The sequence below is a fragment of the Meleagris gallopavo genome, chromosome 1 (genome assembly GCF_000146605.3).
Source record: "Meleagris gallopavo isolate NT-WF06-2002-E0010 breed Aviagen turkey brand Nicholas breeding stock chromosome 1, Turkey_5.1, whole genome shotgun sequence".
Taxonomy (NCBI): Eukaryota; Metazoa; Chordata; class Aves; order Galliformes; family Phasianidae; genus Meleagris; species Meleagris gallopavo.
In genome coordinates, this window is record NC_015011.2 from 35,253,841 (window position 1) to 35,273,868 (window position 20,028).

General features: G+C 36.4%; 1 protein-coding gene across 2 annotated transcripts in view; it reads left to right on the top strand.

Moving 5' to 3' along the window:
- Positions 1-20,028, top strand: part of CNOT2 (CCR4-NOT transcription complex subunit 2) — an 88,356-nt gene that overhangs the window by 60,619 nt on the left and 7,709 nt on the right. For both annotated transcript variants that reach the window (XM_019613258.2, XM_031553615.1), the window contains 11 exons: positions 2,314-2,461; positions 3,082-3,264; positions 6,554-6,633; positions 7,883-8,008; positions 10,466-10,590; positions 12,022-12,142; positions 12,254-12,410; positions 16,595-16,656; positions 16,753-16,802; positions 17,633-17,733; positions 18,255-18,399. In XM_019613258.2, coding sequence (XP_019468803.1) covers positions 2,314-2,461; positions 3,082-3,264; positions 6,554-6,633; positions 7,883-8,008; positions 10,466-10,590; positions 12,022-12,142; positions 12,254-12,410; positions 16,595-16,656; positions 16,753-16,802; positions 17,633-17,733; positions 18,255-18,399 — 1,298 coding nt within the window. The remainder of the gene's footprint in view (positions 1-2,313; positions 2,462-3,081; positions 3,265-6,553; positions 6,634-7,882; positions 8,009-10,465; positions 10,591-12,021; positions 12,143-12,253; positions 12,411-16,594; positions 16,657-16,752; positions 16,803-17,632; positions 17,734-18,254; positions 18,400-20,028) is intronic.

Sequence of the window (20,028 nt, forward strand, 5' to 3'; positions counted from 1 at the left end):
TACTATCCCCGTGGCTGTTGATGTGTGACTGCGTCATAGCAGTGCGCACTGCTGGGACTTTCTGGCCAGTCTGAGAGTCAGCTTTGGATTTCGGGTCCCTAATCTGACACTGCTGAACCTTTCAGGCTCAGCTGCATAAAGATATTGAAGTAGCTGATTATTTTTAGAGGTAACTTTTTTTCATCAACTTTGTTGTTCAGTCCACTTGTTTGTCATGTCTAGGACACAATCTCTTGAAGATGGGGACTTGTGTGGCTGAAAATTCAGAAGTAAATATTTTCAGGGTTCATTTTCTTCCAAATATGGAGGAACTGCTGTAAATTCTTGTGTTTAAAATATTCTGGGAAAGACAAAGCTGCTGTCCAGGTACTTTTAGATTGATAGCTGTCAGTCATTTAGCAAGATATCATTCTATAGAGTTGAGTTAAACTTAATTTGTAGGCATTAAAAATTAACCACTTAATCAGTTGATGGATTTCTTGTCTCAGTTTATATGAAAAGCATAGAAAAAGGAAGCATAAGAAAAGGTTTCTTTGGATCGTTTTGGTTGTTGGGTGGTTTTTTTTTGTTTATTTGGGATTTCTTTGTAATGGCAAACATGTCAACTGCCCTTGCCAGCCACTGTAGCAGAATACAGTAGCAGAACTACTCATTAAGAATTCTAATTAAAGAAAAGCGACAACTAGAAGAAATGCTATTAGTGAAAAACTGACTGCGTTTGAACAAATGCTTGCACAAAATCAACCTGAATACAGTAATCACTTTTTTCAGTACCATCTCTAGAAGAGTATGGATTTTTTTCTTTACCATTTTATTTTTTAAATTCCACCTAATTGGTGTGAAATGGTATTTATAATATACATTTATGCTCATAGAAATTATTCCGATGCAGCAAATTGCCAAAGTATTTACAGCAAACACCTCGATATAATCAGCAATTAATGAAGTCTTAGGAGGCTTGTTACAGTGAGTCACGCTACTTCTTAATCTCAATTGATAGAGATAAACTGGAATGTTATCCAAATCCCTCGTTGCAGACTTGCAGTGAATGGTAGGGCAGAACATCGGGGCAGGCAGCGCTTCTGCAAGAGTGAGAGCTGAACAGCTGGGAGGTTTCTTCAGACCTCGTCTATAGCAATAACCTGGAGCATTTGCTGTGTCCATCCTTGGCGTTCTTAGTGTTTCATCATGTCTTACGCTGGCAGATTCAGGTCTGCTGAAGGGGTGATCTATCATTGGAGAGTGCTGATTCGTCTTAATTTCTCTTCCTTTTGTTTGCAAGATAAGGTTTTTAATTCTCTGAGGCTTCCTCAGCAGCCTCACACTGAAGCGATAGGACTCTTATTTATAGCTATCGTGTTCTAGATGCAAGTGTGTTTCTGTTGATATGTTGCACTAAAAGGCTTTCTCTTGTCTTTGGACATAATTCTGAAGCACCTTGAATACAGAAAAGGAATGTGGAAATGATCAGAAACTCCATAAAGTATTTTGATATTTTGAGACAGGTTATTTTTTGTTCTTCTGAATTGAGATGATTTGTGTGTGTGTTAATAGAGTGCTATTTCATTGCACGCAAATGCTTGCGTAGAAAATAATTTTTATCACAATGTAAAAAAACTAAGACAACAAACAAGCAAAACCCCAAACCAGCTCTTTACGCTTTTAATTGCTAGCTGAGGGTGCATAAATCCTACTTGCTTTCAGACCTCAAAAAATTAAATTTAACCTGACTTTGGACACTGAAATTGCCTTATCAAAAAGAAGCAACTTAGACTTTACAGAGGAGTGTCCCAGAATATTCATTCTTGTGCCCTGAAAACCATGTTATGATATGTGCCTAGTTTTATTTTTTTAGTTACAGGCCTGCATATTTTTTTACAAGCTAGATTGACGTTCTAAATGCTGGCCAAATATGTATCAATTTATTCAAGTGTAATAACCTCTTTCTTCAGTGGAGGTATTTCTTTTCTCAAAACACCAACTTTTTAAATATGTAGATTTCCACGTCCTCGTCAACAAAACCACAGCTCCCCCTGTTCTATTCAGAGTACATCTGAAAGGAAACAAAATTTTGTTAGTGACGTAAAGAGAAATTTTGTCAAGAGCCTTTCTCAAGTTTGACTAGAATGGGGCTATGTGTGAGATAACTGGGCTTGTAGTACGCAAGCAAGGACTTCATTTTACACTGCACTTTCCTACAGTCTTTACACTTTTTGAGGTTGTCAGCATAAGTTGTTTCCATCCACACCTGATGGCTAAGACTTTGTTCCGGATCGCTATGTATCTCCACCCCTCTGAATTTTTTTTCAATAGGTGCACTAGGCCTTCCAATGAGGGGAATGAGCAACAATACCCCTCAGTTAAATCGCAGCTTATCACAAGGCACTCAGTTACCGAGCCACGTAACGCCAACAACAGGGGTACCAACAATGTCACTTCACACGCCTCCATCTCCGAGCAGGTATTTATTGATAGCCAATGTTTCTGCAATTGTGTCTTTCGGCAGAGCACTTACTAAATGTTCTGCGTATCGTGCCACAGCTACTTTAGACTGATTAATTAAAAAAGAAAAACAGTAATTTTTATTGACCGCTGCCTGTGTTGGGTAAGTAATGCTGTAAAACAGTAGGATAAGACTTAACGTAAGTTAGTGTTTGATTTTGTATGTAAAGGATAAGTTGCTGGCAAATTCTTCTTCAGAATGTAAAAGTCTGTTTTTTGGTTGTTCTGGTAAACAAATGGTAAACGTTTTTATACGGCTGTTCTGCACTGTGTGAGAATGTTAAGGTAGTGGGTCTGAAGTGCTCTTTAAATAAGAGTTGTAACACCTCTTCAAATGCATAGTACTTAAGTATTTATCTGAACCTGACTGAGGACTTGATTGGTACGCAGTGGGTCATCTGGTGTTTCTGAAGAAATCCAAAACTACGTTAATTATAGAGAGTAATCCAAACACCCTGTGTTGAATCTAAGCACAAATTAAGTTGCATCAACTCCAAGTCTATCCTACATGAGTAATTTAAATGAGTAACCAAATACTATTGCACAGATTCATCTTTGTGGATGGTTTTTCTCTTTCAGGGGGATATTGCCTATGAATCCTAGGAATATGATGAACCACTCCCAGGTTGGTCAGGGCATTGGAATTCCCAGCAGGACAAACAGCATGAGCAGTTCAGGGTTAGGCAGCCCCAACAGAAGCTCTCCAAGCATAATATGTATGCCAAAGCAGCAACCCTCTCGACAACCTTTTACTGTGAACAGGTAAGGCTGTTTGGTCAGACCATCCCTGTGCAGCCATGGGCGTGCTTAAGTTCTGCTCTCAAAGTCTATTTTTTTTATCCATTAGAATAAAACTTCAAAGTGCCGCTTTGTGTCTTCCAGTCTCTCAGTGCTAACTTTCAAAGCTGCTGTCAGTGCTTGTGCGGGCATATTGTAGCCTTTCAGCTTAATTCTGTTTCTGACTACTTAATTTCTACTGCTCCTTCTTCAAAATATGTGATGTTTCTAGTGTGTTCTGAAGTTTGTTTTTAAATCAGACCTTGGTTTTTGTGTGTATACATCTTGAAAACTGTTTATCTATGAGTTTGGGAAGAATTAAGGCAAGTGGTAATCCAGAATAACTATTTCTAAATAGTTATTCTATAAGAACAGTTAACTGATTTGGACACAATGGAGACCTCATATTTTACTTCTTTAAATTCTGGAATAATATGGAAAGCAGTGGTTTACAACTCATCTAAGGTGCTCATTTTGATGCCAGAATTTTCTCAGAATTTTCTTCTGCTCTTTTTTCTAATTCTGGGCAAGATTGTGGCATCAGAAATCATTGTGCTTTAACTGTTGTTGATATGTTTATGCTTAGTTTGTATTGATAACCCTGTAATAAAATGTGTGTCAATTCTGATTACATAGCATGTAACCAGCTTCACACAGCTGACTATTTTCCAGGCTTCTTTCTAGAGCCTCATGGCCCCTGCGTTCCCAGATTGTTGCTCTTTCTTGCCTCATGACCTAGCCTAGGGGACTGAGCTCAAATACACTCATGGCAGTCAAATGCCACCTCTAACCTGGTGTGGTATTTTCACTAAACAAATGAAGAAAAATGGATGCCAGTTATCTGAAACTTGATCAGTCTATTTAATTCTGTATCTTTGTATTATGATATAGGCATTAAATAACCTCTTTCTTCATCACAGCAATAGAGGTTTGGTAATAGCAGTTTGTGTTCTTGGAGCGTGAGAAGACTTTGGACAGAGGCCACTTTGAAAGTAATGCCTCCTATTTATTTCCATGGAAACTACAACAGATATAGAAAGCACAACAACACTGTTTGATAGAGTGAATTCTCAGCTACAAAACACCATTTTTCAACATAGTCACTGCTGTTAGCTATGGATTTTTGCCTGTGATGAACAAGAGCCTGCATGCCATGCTTGTCAAAATCACCAGCTGAGGTGATCCGCTGCTGAAATGCACCACCCACTACCTCACTGTGCTGACATCCACTGTTTGGTCTCCATAAACATTCAGCAAATGCCAGTGGATGCCATTTTTTTTTCCACATGGAGGAATTCAATTCCACACCTTTGCTTATCCTCACTTCCACATAAGAGGCCATTTTATCAGACTGCCCCTCTGCTGCCATCTGTCACGTGGCAACAAAATGTAACAGAATATTTGTGGGATGGTTCAACCCCCACTGCCATACCACCAACATCCACCTCTGATGTTGTGGGCTAACAGAGTAAAATAGGAGGCACTTCTTAAAGAGCAGCCCTTGTGTCTTGGCCTTTTCTTTCCTGTGATGTACCAGCAAGCAAAGGAGATGATAATTAAAAAGATGATTTTATATTTTAAAGTGTTTGTAAAACACTTAGCATGGATCAAAAAAAAATCTATGTGCAGAGCATAGTGATTTTGGAGATTGATGTATAGAAAGTACTTGTTTAAATAACATCAAGCTGTAGGGAAGAGATAATGAAATCCCATTCTGTAGGAGCATTTGAATGAAAACCCTCTTCTTTTGTTGTTTGCTTTGTACAGCTCATGTTAATGATGACACAGTTTTTACAAGTTGAAAAGGACATATTACTAGAACAATGCCAAATTCTTACTTCACATTTTATTAGCCTACAAAAGTATAATACATATCCAATTGTTAATTGACTATATTTAATGAAATGGTGACATGACATTTGAAATAAAAAAGGATTTATTTCCTTGAGAGGTGCATGAATTATGTGACTTCCATGAAGTGTTTTGAGAATTGTTCCCTTTCTTGGAGCAAATAATGATTCTAGGTCTTTGAACACAAAAAATACTTAACTTTCTCTGTCTTAGTTACATCAGTAAAACATGTTAAAAGCTGAGGTAACACTGGTTAACAAGTGTAGGGAAATACACATCCGGTGGCCTAGTCCCTTTCTTATCACTGAAATTCTTGATCTAGTTAATTCTGATTACTTTAAAAACAAATGAACAAAAAAAAAAATAGAATAAAACAAAAAATCTTGCATGAGAAGCTTGTCTGTGACCAAGCAAGGTTATATTCCCTCAAGATCAAATTATGCCTGGTTGGTGTTCTCACCAAGTCCAGGATTCACAGAGGATACCAGAAATGTTTCTCCTAGTTCATGAAGTGTCAGATTTGATGTCTTTCAAATGCACCATCTTGTTGAAGCAGAGCAGAGTGGGAACCATTCTTGACTGTTTCCTTTTCTTGATGTTTCAGTCAAAAACAAAGTAGTTAGGGTTTGAAATTAATTGTAAAAATGTGAAAGTCATATAAGTAAAAATTCTAGTAGGAAAACTTGATGCTTCTATGCACAGGAACTTACAAAATATCAACTTTTGTCCTCTTACAGGGGGAAATGAATGTTGTGGTTTCCCACAGGGCAGAAATAACAGAAATTCACTCAGCTCTGGGCAACTTTGTGACTGCTTAACATCTTCAGTTTGCACAGAATGGAGCAGATCATTCGGGTCTGTGTCAGACCACAGCAGACCTATCTGATTCTTAGATGTCTTCAAATATTTTTACTTGTCTGTGTGATACTTTAACTTAACTGGTGTCCTTGTGTGGCAGAGACCATACATTGTGATGCTTGCACACAATAACTTTCCAGCTTTTAATTGAGTCATGACAAATCTAATCACATCAGTGATTCAGCTGCCACCCTCAAACGAATGCTCTCAGTCTGACTTTTTGCTATTGTCTTTACTGATATTTCATTTTTATGTATGAAATTACTGAGTAAAATGCACATTTATCATAACTTGTTGGCTGACAGATGTCAAAGGAGTTGTGGCTGTTTAAAAAAAAATCAGGTTATTTTGAAGTCATTTCAGTTGCATTCATTCAGCAATGCTCATTGCTGTTCAGAATTTTCAAAGGTATAAAGGAAAGTAATAAAAAATTGAGTTTAGGCTAATGTGGATTGCTTAAGATGGCATAATTTAAGTGCCTTTGGCTTTTTTCCTTAATGCCTTCAACTGGATATTATGAAAGTCTCAACTCTCTTTTCTCCGACTTCTTGGATTTTTTTCACAGTATGTCTGGATTTGGGATGAACAGAAATCAGGCATTTGGAATGAATAACTCCTTATCAAGTAACATTTTTAATGGAACAGGTGAGTTTACTCTTAATTTATGCTGATCTCACAGTTCAATAGAAAGATTTTGTTTTTGATTGAATAAGCTTAGAAATACTTTGAGTGCAGTTGTTGCACAGAAGTGATGCCTTTAGAGAGCAACTCTGCACGTTCTTCAGCAGCTTCTGTAAACCTGACAGTCATGCAGAAAAAGTATTTTATTCTAGTTTCAAGATTCTGTGGAGAAATAAGTGTATTAATGGTTTGTTTGTTTTCCCATGGCATAAAATAACAAACAGTGCTATGCCATCTGTTGTTATTGCTTCAGAGCAGAGGCTTGTAATACTTCTGAAAGGCAGAGTATAAGTCTGCTATAGAATAATCACTTAGCTGGAAGTTGTATTTGTTCAGTTAGAAATGCAAAGTAGCTTATGGAATTGGGAAGGAAATTGGAGAAGAAAAGTTTCAAACATTACAGAGGATAAACACAACAGGGAACTGTTTTTAGAGACCTCGAAGTGATCCTTATAGTCAGTTGTTTCAGTTGTGATTTTTTTCCCAGGGAATTACTCTTCACCTGAATCTAATGAATAAGAAAGAGATGAGTGTTCTCGTGTAACGGTGCCGTAGGCTCACAGCACTTTGGTATTGGCTTGTTGGTGGCTGCCTGCCTAAAGGTGCTGCTGATGTCACAGCACGGAAGCCTTGGCCGAGGGGTTTGGCATCCCCACGGCCTTGTGACATCCTTTCAGAGCTGTGCTGCTCTCCTCACCCGTGTGGTTTTATCACTACAAACTGAAAAATCTTCCCATGTTACTTGTACTGCGTTGGCTCTGCAGTGGTTTGGACTTTACCTTGTCTTGTATTATCTAAGCAGAAAAGAGCTCCTTGTTGATGATATGGGTGATTATTTTCTCTGAAGTCTTTTCTTGATAGCTCCTTACATTTTAAATGGGTCACCTGTCCTAATGCTATGGTTTTGATAGTCTGCCTCTATCTTACATATGCAGTGTTTAATTAAAAATGAGCAAACAGTGTTACTAAGTACTACTGACTGCATTTGTTAAAGAAAATCTCGATGCTCTTGAGAGTAGTGTCATAATACAGATGTATTTGTGATGATTATAAATGTCAGAGTAAAAAGATCAATTGGAAGCAAGAAAATATATCAAAAAAATTATTTTGTGCATAATGAAGTGGGGTTTTTTTTTTGTTTCGTTTTTTTTAAGTAAAATAAATAAAGCCAAAGAGGGAAAAAAAAAAATTAAAATACCTGCTTTTGTTGTAGATGGAAGTGAAAATGTGACAGGACTGGACCTCTCAGATTTTCCAGCACTAGCAGACAGAAACAGAAGGGAAGGAAGTGGCAATCCAACTCCATTAATAAACCCTTTAGCTGGAAGGGCTCCCTATGGTAAGGTTATATTTCTGAAAACTGTTTGAATGAACGATCTGTCTATTTGCTTGGTTTGCCTTTTTCAGTTCTAAAGACAATAGGAAGCCTTTTCAAAAATGCCAGTATCTTGAGCTAAGTCTCGTTTTTTGAAAATCAGCAGTCAATGTCTTTATAATTGGAGATTCCTATCAGGTTTCTGTAAGTATTAAGACTTACTTGTTTTAAATTCATTGCCAACAGTGGCGGCTGGGGTTTTCAGTCAGTGTAGTGTGATAAATCTAAAGCTGCTCACTCTCTAGAATTATTTTTTAGGCAATAGGCTGTTTTCTATGTATGCAGAAACTCTCCAGTTCTGAAGAATAAATTTTAGAAATAATGCTTGATCATTAGAGATGTAAACTTTACACTTCTGTGTAAAAAGTGCACATTTGTAAACATACTGTTTATCTTCAGTTTTTATTGTTAATACTTGCTGTAGTACTGTTCACTGTAACTCTTATGATGAACATCAGATTTCAAAAAACAACCAAAAAAAAACAACTGTTGTCATTCAGATTCCAAATCTGTGTCTTATATAATTCTTGCTGAACAGCTTAAAAATAATAAAAGGAAAAACATAAGGGTGGATACAATTCTTACTATTTGGGTCTGGAAAAAAATTAGGTAAGTTTAGCATGAAGGACAATACTTTTTTCTGTTACTGCTTCAGTAGATTTTGTCATGCATGTTGCATCAGCTGCTCTGAAAAATTGCATTTAGAACTTATTTTGAAAGTTTTGACACTTGTCAAATTTCCAACTAAATATATCCTAGTCTTTTCCAGCTAAAAAAAGCTAGTGTTCTTCAGAGATAGCTCCAATTCTAATTGGAGCGAAATAATAGATATTATCAGTGGAAAGTAGCCTCATGGATTGGGTGTAACCAAGATCCTCTGCTTAAGATAGCTGTGAGAAACAGCAAAAGAAGTTAAACTGAAGTGCTCCCAAATGCAGGCAAAAGTCACTTCCCCTGATAAAGACACTGGAAAGTCATGCTAAGAGTAGAGAGCTGATATTGGCTTGTAGTTTACACAAGTTTGTCCATCTCAAAATGAGAAGCCATTACTTGGAAAACTGATGGAAGATGGGAGGAAAGTTCCATGGAGATGTACTTGCAGCATGGGGCTGAAGTTCAATGTTGAGCTGTACTGCTGTATTTAAAAAAAAAAAAAAAAGACACCATTTCCTATTTGTGGTGCTAGCATATCTGTTCATGTGATTGTTTGGTAAACTGGGGAAAAAATATCTGTCTGAAAAGTTATCTTGAGCACCTGCTAAATGCAGGTTGCCATTGTAGAAACAATAAAGTATTAGTTATATGAGATATACTTGCCACTGTCTAGGCAAGTAAAGGTAGAGAATACTTTTGGTTGTGGTCAAGAAAAAGAAGGTTTCAAGCTGAGCTGAGGCATGCTTTCTTTATGCTTAGCTTATTTCAGAAAATAAGCCTTCAAACATTTATAGAAGGAAAATATGCAATATAGTTAATTCATGATCAGTACTGTTCTTCCAGTGGAAGAAATCATAGTAACTATGAAACAAAAGGATTACAGCAGAAACGAAATAATGTATTTTTTTCTTGATGGAACATTGACCTTTAACATAAGTCATACATGTTGTGAGCTACTGAGCCATTTTAGGTCTTACATTGTCTGTTAAGAAACATTGAAAAATAGGCCCTACACTTGCTTCTGCCATCTCTTAGTGTAGTGATATAGTCTTCAAACAAGTCACTGTATTACTGAATATTTGCCCTTGGGTGTCTGGTGGAGGATTTTTGTTCTGTTTTGAACTGGCGTAGAAAAAATGTTGCTTTTCAGTAGTCAGAATCCATATTCCAATGTGACTGGCCTAGTTTTTTAAAATTAGGGTCAGAGCACTGAGAGTTGCAGGCTAAATGCTTTCAGTTTCAGTACTTAAAGTAGGAGTCGTTCTTATGTCACAGGCAGGTATTACATTGGTGATATGTTCTGTTGCAAGTTAGCTGGGCATCTTAAGGATACCTGCTTCTAAAGAGATTAGAGAATGAAAGAAAAAATGTATAACGTTAAAAGCAGTGTATCCTCGCCTCAGTGGATTTCCTTAAAAACTACTTCAATAATGCCTGCAAAGATTTTTTATTATTATTATTTAGATATGCAAAACAGGTGCTTTTCTTGATGAAAGTTTCAGGCTTCATTCTTAAAGCAGTGGATTTGTCTATGAATTTAACCCAGAGTGTTTCTCAGCTCACACTTAAATAGAGGCTTTGGTCTAATCTGTGTGGATGTTTTAAATGAGTATGCTTTGTTTCGTTTTACCTGAGTTGTTAGTTTTTTAAGTTGTTTCTGCTGTACTATGTGCACATAAGGAAAATGAGCAGTAAGCAAGATCAACAGCAGGAAATTTTTTTCCTAGCAGTCATTTAATGTTACTTCTGCTTTCGTTTTGATAATAGTTGGGATGGTAACAAAACCAGCAAGTGAGCAGTCCCAGGACTTTTCAATACACAATGAAGATTTTCCAGCATTACCAGGCTCCAGCTACAAAGACCCAACATCAAGTAATGATGATAATAAATCTGTAAGTAAAGCTTCTTTGCTTCAAGTGTTCAAACTTTTCTTGGTTGCTGTATTTCAAAATAGGCAGTGGAATATATTCATAGTGTAAGGTTTTCGAAGTTGCCCCTTTAAATTAATGAGAATTTTTACGTAAGTAGGATTTCATATGTGACTCTGTCACTGTGACCTTGCTCTGCGTACCCTCATGTATTTAGAGCGAGAGTGAGTGAGGAAGAACTCACAAGAATACTTCAAAATTATTTACAAGAATTGACGTGTATTTTTAAAGTTTTGCAGTTCATAACTTTTTTCTACCAATTGCAGCTCAGTTGTCACTGTTGGTCTCTCTCATCAGTAGCAGTAATTTTCACATTGTACCATCTTTCTTAAAGCTGTCAAATCCTTTAAATGTTAGGTGATAAAATAACACTTAAAGGTAAAACTATTGATGAGCATATGAAAGCACAGGGAACATGGTATTTTAATAGAGACTATTACATTTGTGGTTATGTTGTGGATTAGTTGCATCTTAAGTATTGTTCTAACTCCTGTGTGTTAGATGGTAAGATTTTTTTCTGTTGTTTACTCTGAAAGATCAATAATTAAAATTTGCGCTTTTTATTACAAATTAGAGATAAATACACTAAAATTTGGATGACAGAGAACAGCATTCTGCAGTGTTGGACAAAATGTTCTAGTTTGATTGTTTTACTACTTAGAATTGCAAAATTTGGTTAATCAGTGGTACTGGCAGGTAGGTATTAGAAGTGACTACAAACTCACATGAAAACTGGAAAATGTAACTTCAAAAAAGGTGGAATCTAGGCCTTCTCCTTGGAAACAATGGACAGATTACAGTTTAGAGAATGTTCTGATCACTTGGAATTGAGTACAGTAAGGAACAAGGGACAAAACATGATTATATTGTGTTACTGCAGATTTGTTTTAAAGCGCATTAAAGAAATAATGTTTATGGAAAGTACCTTTTGTTAGTATGTGGGCTCCTGGAGAGCTATTGCAGTTTTCTTGCCAAACATAGTGTTTACATCTCTTTCCTGATAGTTGCAAAGGTGCCAACTGTTTGTTGTTTGCACCTGAAATTGGCTTGAGTTATTACCTATTGCTGCATCATGGAGTGTTGTGGACTGCAGGAACAAGGCTATTGGAAAAACCAGATACTTGGGACGTTCATTGTGTATTCAAACTCAAGATTGCAAGCTGTAGGCTTACTAATAGCTCTTATTGCATGGGAAGTGTACTTTATGAAGTGTTGAATATTACATAAGGTTTGTGAACAGAGTACAAGAACTTCAGCTTTGTTGCATTTTAGTAGCTAATATATCAGTGTGACTTGAAGTACTGTTCAGAGCTCTTGGCTGAAAGATATGGTCAACCAATCTTTCCCTTTGTGGATTATTTCCATCATACCAACTCTACAAATTACTTTTAATAGAATTTGAATACATCAGGCAAAACATCATCCAGCACAGATGGGCCCAAGTTTCCTGGAGATAAAAGTTCAACTACGCAAAACAACAACCAGCAGAAAAAAGGGATCCAGGTGTTACCTGATGGTATGTATCATTCCACTTTGTCCTCTTCAAAGGTTTTGGCAGGCCTCTAGATCGTTGTGTTGATTTCTTCACCTCTTGAAAAGAGAAAATTAATTTGTTCTTCTTGCCCAGGTCGGGTTACCAACATTCCACAAGGGATGGTGACGGACCAGTTTGGAATGATTGGCTTGTTAACATTCATCAGGGCAGCAGAGACAGATCCAGGAATGGTACATCTTGCATTAGGAAGTGATTTAACAACACTAGGTCTCAATCTCAACTCTCCTGAGTAAGTTTCTGTCTTTTAGTACCATCTTCAGTTTTGTTTTTATTATGCTGTCGTTCACAGTAATAGATTCACTTAGTTCACATAAGCATCAAACCCACAAGATATTTTGCTAAATAAAATTTGAAAACGTAATGACAGTAAAATAAAACTTCCATAAACAAGATAATTGTGCCTCAAGGAATACTGAGATTTGTTTTGCAAGCTTTCAGTGAGCCTTTCAGTAAGGTTTTGCTTATTCTCCTACCTTTTTTAGGACTTTCTTCAAGGAATTGACAGTGTATTGTTAATAAACCTCAGATACACATTATTTTTCTAATAATAGTATTCCTTGAAGATATTTGTATATAGATATCAGGAATTTGGAGCATAGATACTAGTGCATCTACAGAGTTAACTTCACACCAAAAATGAAAATATGGTGTTTATAGTTAACCTCGAGTCATTCGTTTCAGCTCAGTTTAGTCATTTAGGCTTCCTGTAGAGGTAGGGGATGGAAGAGTAATTGCAAGTTCACAATGGTAAGAGAAGTTCTTAGGAATAGTAAGGTGAATCACTAGCCCAGAAAGCCTCTTTTTCTGTACTTGTTACCTAGATTTTTTTCCCAGTTTGGGGAAAAAATGCCTATCTTCGTGACTACAGTTGTGTGAGATAAATTGAATTTCTGGTACTTTACAGCTGAGAATGTCCCATCGTGACTCTTCAGTCGTGAAGAATTTTATACCCTTCTCATTGAGGGAGGCACTGAGGGGGAACAACAGGCCTCTAGTTTATTTTAATCTATAAAATACAGTTGATAGGAAGCATGCATTGACCTTATCCTTTGATACAATCTTTCCATGTCCTGAATTTTTGCCTTACATTTTGTAAATGACTCTTAATCTTTCAGCAAAGAGAATGCAGAAATGAGCCTTAGTCAGTTACCTTACTTTTCTCGCACTTTGTTTGTGGGGAAAAAATGAGATGTCTGAATTCCTTGGCTAGAGGAATCTTTGTAGCAGCAGAGATTTATGTAATATTAAATGTATTGGCAGTGTAGTGTATGCATTTCGAATCTTACATATAAAACATTAGCCAAAGACCAAATAGTATATATACGGACTTCCTGTCATAAATTTTATATTCAACTGCATTTTGAATGTGTGAGTGCAGGGAAGATTTCTGAATGGGAGTATCAAGGTGAGAGGGAAATCGCAGGGAAAAAACAGCTCCTGATTTTTGCATCTTGAAATGATTGGCATTAATGTACATATTTATTTCTCGAGGCGTAACTTTTTAGAAATAATCATTTCTAGAAAATATTTCTGTAATGTTTGCATCAAAACATAGTCAAACTGTCATATCATTGGCACTTTTAAAAATATTTCAAAACCACCTCCCAGACTCATCCTTCTGGTACAATTGCATGTAGTTATTTGCAGAATGTGTTATTTGAACATAGTATTTTCTTTGCTTGTGCTGGGCTCGCAGCTCCCTTTCCCTATTGAATCTAGCAGTTTTTCACTCCCATTTCCTTCTCCCTCAGCATGCTGAGAATACATAAAGAACAGTTAAACTGATCACGGTTTGCTGCTTTTCTTCAGTAGTTCCAGAATTTTTAGCACTCACCGGGAGACAGATCTCTTGGATCTTCCTGATACTAAAATTATTTGCTATTCTCAGTACCAATTGCTCAAAAGTAATTGGAGGATAATCAGCTGAAAATAGAATGCCTTTGTTCATATAATAATTTAGAGTACATCTGTATCTGTATACTTGAGCTTCCTCTGTTATTGTTCCTCAACACAGGTGAAATCTGGTTACGTCATTTAGTTAAACAGCTGGCATGTAGAAGTAGTAGGATAATACTTCTAGTAATATTATTTGATGTTTTATGCAACGTTATGCATTAGTTTTGATGCCTAAAATAAAACTTAACCTTTACCCACCTACTGAATAGTCTATAGGGAATTTGGAACTAGATGATCTTAAGGCCCCTTCCAACCATTTCATGATTTTCTGCTTTGGGATGACCTATAGATGTACAATACAGCTCCTGAGTGCAACATCCAGGCTATTATTATATGTGTATGCATAAACAATATATACTTGTGACATACTGCTGCTTTTTTTCAGCGGACGTATGTTAAAGAGCAGGATTTTTAAAAGCTTTTAACATATAATTACTGTATATTAGATATTTATGTGTTGGATGGAGGAGATAGGTTTAGTATTTAATCTATTCTGTGTCACAAAGTTGGTTTTACTTTATACTACAGAGCAGTTTAGCAAAAAGCCTGTACTATCCTTAATGTCTTGCCTTATGTTAAAATCCCTTGCTTGATTTACAAATTGCTATTAGAAAAAATAAAAGCATTTTGCATGTGAAAGCAGATTTCTTTTTCTGCCTTGTGAGATGCTTCTATATTAAAGGCACTTATCCCATTTAAGCACACAATAAATGTGCTTTTAGAAACACGATTTTAGAATTCTGCATATATCTTTATTTGAAGTAAACCTAATAACTCCTAGTTTTGTACCTCTTTTCTGTATAGATAGGTTAACACTGATTGCTTAAATAATTATGTATTGCCTATACAGTCCCATATTTCCTTAAGACAAATGCTTTTCATGGGATCATAGAATGGCCTGGGTTGAAAAGGACCACAATGATCATGGAGTTTCAATCCCCTGCTATGTGCAGGGTCGCCAACCACCAGACCAGGCTGCCCAGAGCCACATCCAGCCTGGCCTTGAATGCCTCCAGGATGGGGCATCCACAACCTCCTTGGGCAACACATTTTCGTTCCCTAAATTCTCTTAGCTTAAATGTAAACTAAACTAACTATAAAAATAACTTAAAATTCTACACAAATGAAGCTGAAAATAAAAATGGCACTTCATTTAATTCTTTAGAGGTTATGTAGCAGTTCTTTTATTTTTAGAAGCTTTCTGAAATATTAATGAAATAGGGTGGAACGTTAATTGAATAAGTTGTATGCTTTTCAATACCTCCTTGAAAAATTTAAATTAGTAGCATTGTGTCATAAAGGAGAGACTGTGCAAACTCTTGTTTTTATTGCATTTAAGTGGTGCAGTTGGAGTAAAAATCCTAGATTCTTTACCTTAGGACACAAGGTCGCTAGGGCATGCGTGATGTGATGGCGTTGCAGGAAGCTCGTCTCCTTGGGCAATGACTATCCAGGCTTTCAGTAGAAAGAATGCTTTGGTTATTTCCAGCATTTGCAGATATTGCTACTGAAATTTTCCTTCAGGCTCTCTAGCACGAACTTTTGCTGTTACACTAAGATTAGTTAACCTAGAGTGAGACTAACCCCATTTTGGCTGTGTAGTTTGTAGGCCCTATGGCTCAGCTGGAAGTTGGAAGTTGTTGGGATGGCTGTGTAGGATTCAGATACTTAGTAGCAACTATTAAGTCTTTGACAAGAAGGAAGCAAGAGTTGAAGAGGATGTACCCTAATATAAGTAACATTTCCACAAAGTGCCCCATAGCATGTTGTCCTGGGTAGCTGAAAGTGCTCTGTGGTGTAGATACCTGTAAAGAGTTCTTTCTTTTGGACCTTTTTTCACTGCTTTATCCATTAAATAGAAAACTCATTCCTCAGTACATCACCATTGAGTTGGAAAATTCACTGTTTTTTCTTTGTTAAGCGAATGAGGAGGATCTTTATTTTTGAGTTGGTAGCAAAATTTCTATGAAAAAAAATCTTAATAAGCATATCTTCACATTGTGCTGGGATTTAGTGTATTTGCAGCTACTGGAATTTAAAAGAAGAACATCCTTATTGGTTTGTTAAAAAAAATAATAATAAAAAAATTGCCAGTATAAGCTTTTCTCTTCCTTTTAAATTGTAGGCTAATAAATCAGAACCCACCAGGCTCAGGTATTCCAGGTCAAATAATAATAATAATAATAAAAATAATCTGTTTAAAATTGGATTCCTGGCACTTAAGTTTAAAGGAATGATAGATTAAAAAAAAATGAAATCTTGGCTCCGGAGATTCCAAGATTGTTTAAATGCACCCTTTCTCTGAACGTTAGAAAGAAAATGAATAAATGTAGCTATTTTAGGAAAATGGGTTGGAACTTTCCCTCTCTCTTTCCTTCTCACCCCATGTGGAGTGATTTTGGTTGTGTGGTATGTTTATTGCCTTCTGTTTTTTGTAATTTTTTTTTTTCTCTTCAGAAATCTTTATCCCAAATTTGCATCACCTTGGGCATCATCACCTTGTCGACCTCAAGACATAGGTAAGAAAAAAATGGCTGTTTAATTCAATATTAATGTATGAAAATGGTACTCATTTACAAGTCTTAATAGTTGCATCAATTCCGATTCTTTTTTAGACTTCCATGTTCCATCTGAATACTTAACTAACATTCACATTAGGGATAAGGTGAGTATGTGTGTGTATTTTTCATTAGTTTATTACCAGTGATTTTCTAAATTTTCTTTCAAACAGATGTGTTTTTGTTTTGTTTTTTTTTCCAAATTCAATGCATTTGGTGGATGTTCTCAATCTTTTTAAGAGCAGTGATATGTTAACTGGCTGATCAGACATATCATGCACCCATTCCACCTTAGAAAAGAGTAGGGAAAACAAAAATGAGTACGGGCATAGCTAGCTAACAAACACATTGTGTTTTTACTAGTATGCTCTTTATGCAAAGAGCATGGTTAGTATAATTCAGCATACTCTAATATTCAAATGCCATATTTTTTTTTTTCTTGAGATTGGCTCAGAATTGTGATTTAAGATACTGTCGTATTTATCTCTTGCTTCCCATGTATACACAAACAGGAATTCTTGTTAGGTATATTTTCTTTCAAGTACTGTAGTTTCTTAAGAGGGACTGTTGAGAAATATGGCAAGAAATTGTGTTCATGTTACTTAATAGAGTGTGAAATAAGCAAATACATTCAAGCGTTTAAAGAACTAAAAAGAGTAGATGAGGATACGTATAGATGGGGGATAAAATTCTATCTTGCTGATTCTTTACTTCTGTTTATTTTCCTTCTGTATCTTCCTGTCAGTTGAAAAGGTTAACAAAATGAAGAAAAATGATCGTTGTAATAATTATTACTCCTGTTAGATTATAATTTACAATACACGTAGGATGGAAGCACATTCTGCATGTATCCTTCTGTTGTTTAAGTGGGATGTTATGTCTTAAAGCATTTCTATATTGTGATTGTTTCATTCTCATTTTCTTCCATCTTTTGCAGCTGGCTGCAATAAAACTCGGCCGATATGGAGAAGATCTCCTGTTTTATCTCTATTACATGAATGGAGGAGATGTATTACAGCTATTAGCGGCAGTAGAGCTGTACGTTCAAACTACTTCATCAGTCTTACATGATTTAATCTTTTGCAGTAATGAAGTAATACATGTAATATTAAAAAAGAAAAAAAAACAGTGCTGGAAAGAGAAGCTTAGTTGATCTAAATCTGGAAAACTTTTTCAGAATACCTCCTCCTACGCTGGTTCCATTTTGCACTTTTTTTCATTTATATAGCAAAAATCAAATGCTTGTCTCATAAATTTTGCAGTCTTATAAAGCAGTGTCAAGAATAAGTATGTGAATGCCATTAGTTATTAAACATCAGTCATAAAAAAGAGTTTGTTGTTTAAACTTACCAGACTTCTTGAAGTTTTGTGTGTGATGAAATTAATGTGTAATAATTATATGGAAGTGGTATGTGATAGCAACTGTAATGATGTCTTAGAAATATCATTTTGATTTTGATTGTATGATTTTTATTTAAAATCTTAAAATTTTAGTCTGTGATGTCAAATTGAAATAACTAATGCTAAGAATTGTTTTTCCTTCCTGTTGAAAATGAAAGATTTAACCGGGATTGGAGATACCACAAAGAAGAACGAGTATGGATCACCAGGGCACCCGGAATGGAGCCAACAATGAAAACCAATACATACGAGAGGGGAACATATTACTTCTTTGACTGTCTTAACTGGAGGAAAGTAGCTAAGGTATATATTTTCCCGTGTGAGGATATTTTAAGTCTATCAGCCATATGTTTTTAGAGGAACAAAACCCAAAGTCCATCCCAAAATCTCAGCTTTTAACCTCACATCATTCCAGTTTGTTATCTCAGTTTCTGATGTGCATGAGAACAGAGATTGCCTAAAAAACTGGTTTGTCTGTGGAAAAGGAGGAGCAGTTTCTCCATTTCCTGTTTTCTTTGGGAACTAAAAGGAGCTTCTTGCTTTCATCACAAGTTTTTTTTTTTAATATTGAAAGCTTTTCTTTCAAGTACAGTACTCTAGAATAAAAATAATTATTTGTCATTTTAAAAATTCTGCATGCAAATATTACTATTTTGCTTTAGAAAGTCGAGTAGGGAGTTACCACCTCACTCTTTAGATTTCGAACAAGTGTTTAGGGTGGGAGGAGTTGGCTTGGGTTGGTTTATTTTTGTTGTTGTTTTCTAGTTATTGTCTTATTGAGCATAATGTAGGAGTTCATTGCTCTGTTGTTTGAACGTTCAAGTACTTCAAAATAGCTTGCTTCTCTTAGGGAGGAAATATTTTCATGATTGTTTTCTGTATTCTAGGCCAAGAGGCATTAAAAAAAAAACAAACACAAAAAGAACAACGGTCTTCTCCCTTTCCACTTATGATAATTTGTTCCCTTCTGTTTTGAATACTGTCAATACTGGTCACTTTATTTGCAATTTATGGAATTGTGCTTCTTTTTCTCCACCCCCTTTTCAAAGTATTTTCAAAATGCTTTCCAGTATTTTAGTGTCTTTCAGCTTTAAAACCATTTTGTACAGTGTATTTTCCTTGATTATGATTATGATTTCTTCAACTCATGAAAGCAAATGCTTTCTAATGCATATAAATGCAAAAACATTTGAGCGATCAGCAGTGTTGTCATTCACTAACCTGAAAAAAGGGATATGTTCTTCTGGCAGTAGCCTGCCCTATAAGGGAATGAGTTCAGCTCTGGTTTGAGCTGGAAAAGATACATACGCAGTATGCATGCAGCCATCACACCTAGCTAGAGTTTGAGTTGAATAATTTTTCAAAAAATCACAGTCCCCATTTAATTTTAGTTCATAGAATCATTGAATGGCTTGGGTTGAAAAAGGACATCAAAGATCATCTAGTTTCAACCCCCCTCCTATGTGCAGGGTCACCAACCACCAGACCAGGCTGCCCAGAGCCACATTCAGCCTGGCCTTGAATGCCTCCAGGGATGGGGCATCCACAGCTTCCTTGGGCAACCTGTTCCAGTGCGTTACCACCCTCTGGGTGAAAAACTTCCTCCTAGTATCTAACCTAAACCTTACCTACCTTAGTTTAAAACCATTCCCCTTTGTCCTGTCACTGTCCACATAAACAGCCGTTCCCCCTCCTGTTTATATGCTCTCTTCAAGTGCTGGAAGGCCACAATGAGGTCTCCCCGGAACCTTCTCTTTTCCAAGCTAAACAAAGCCAGTTTCCTCAACCTTTCCTCATACGAGAGGTGCTCCGGCCCTCTGATATCTTAGTGACCCTCCACTGGATCTGCTCTAAGAGCTCCACATCCTTCCTGCACTGGAGGTCCAGGTCTGGATGCAGTACTCCAGATGGGGCCTCACAAGAGCTGAGTAG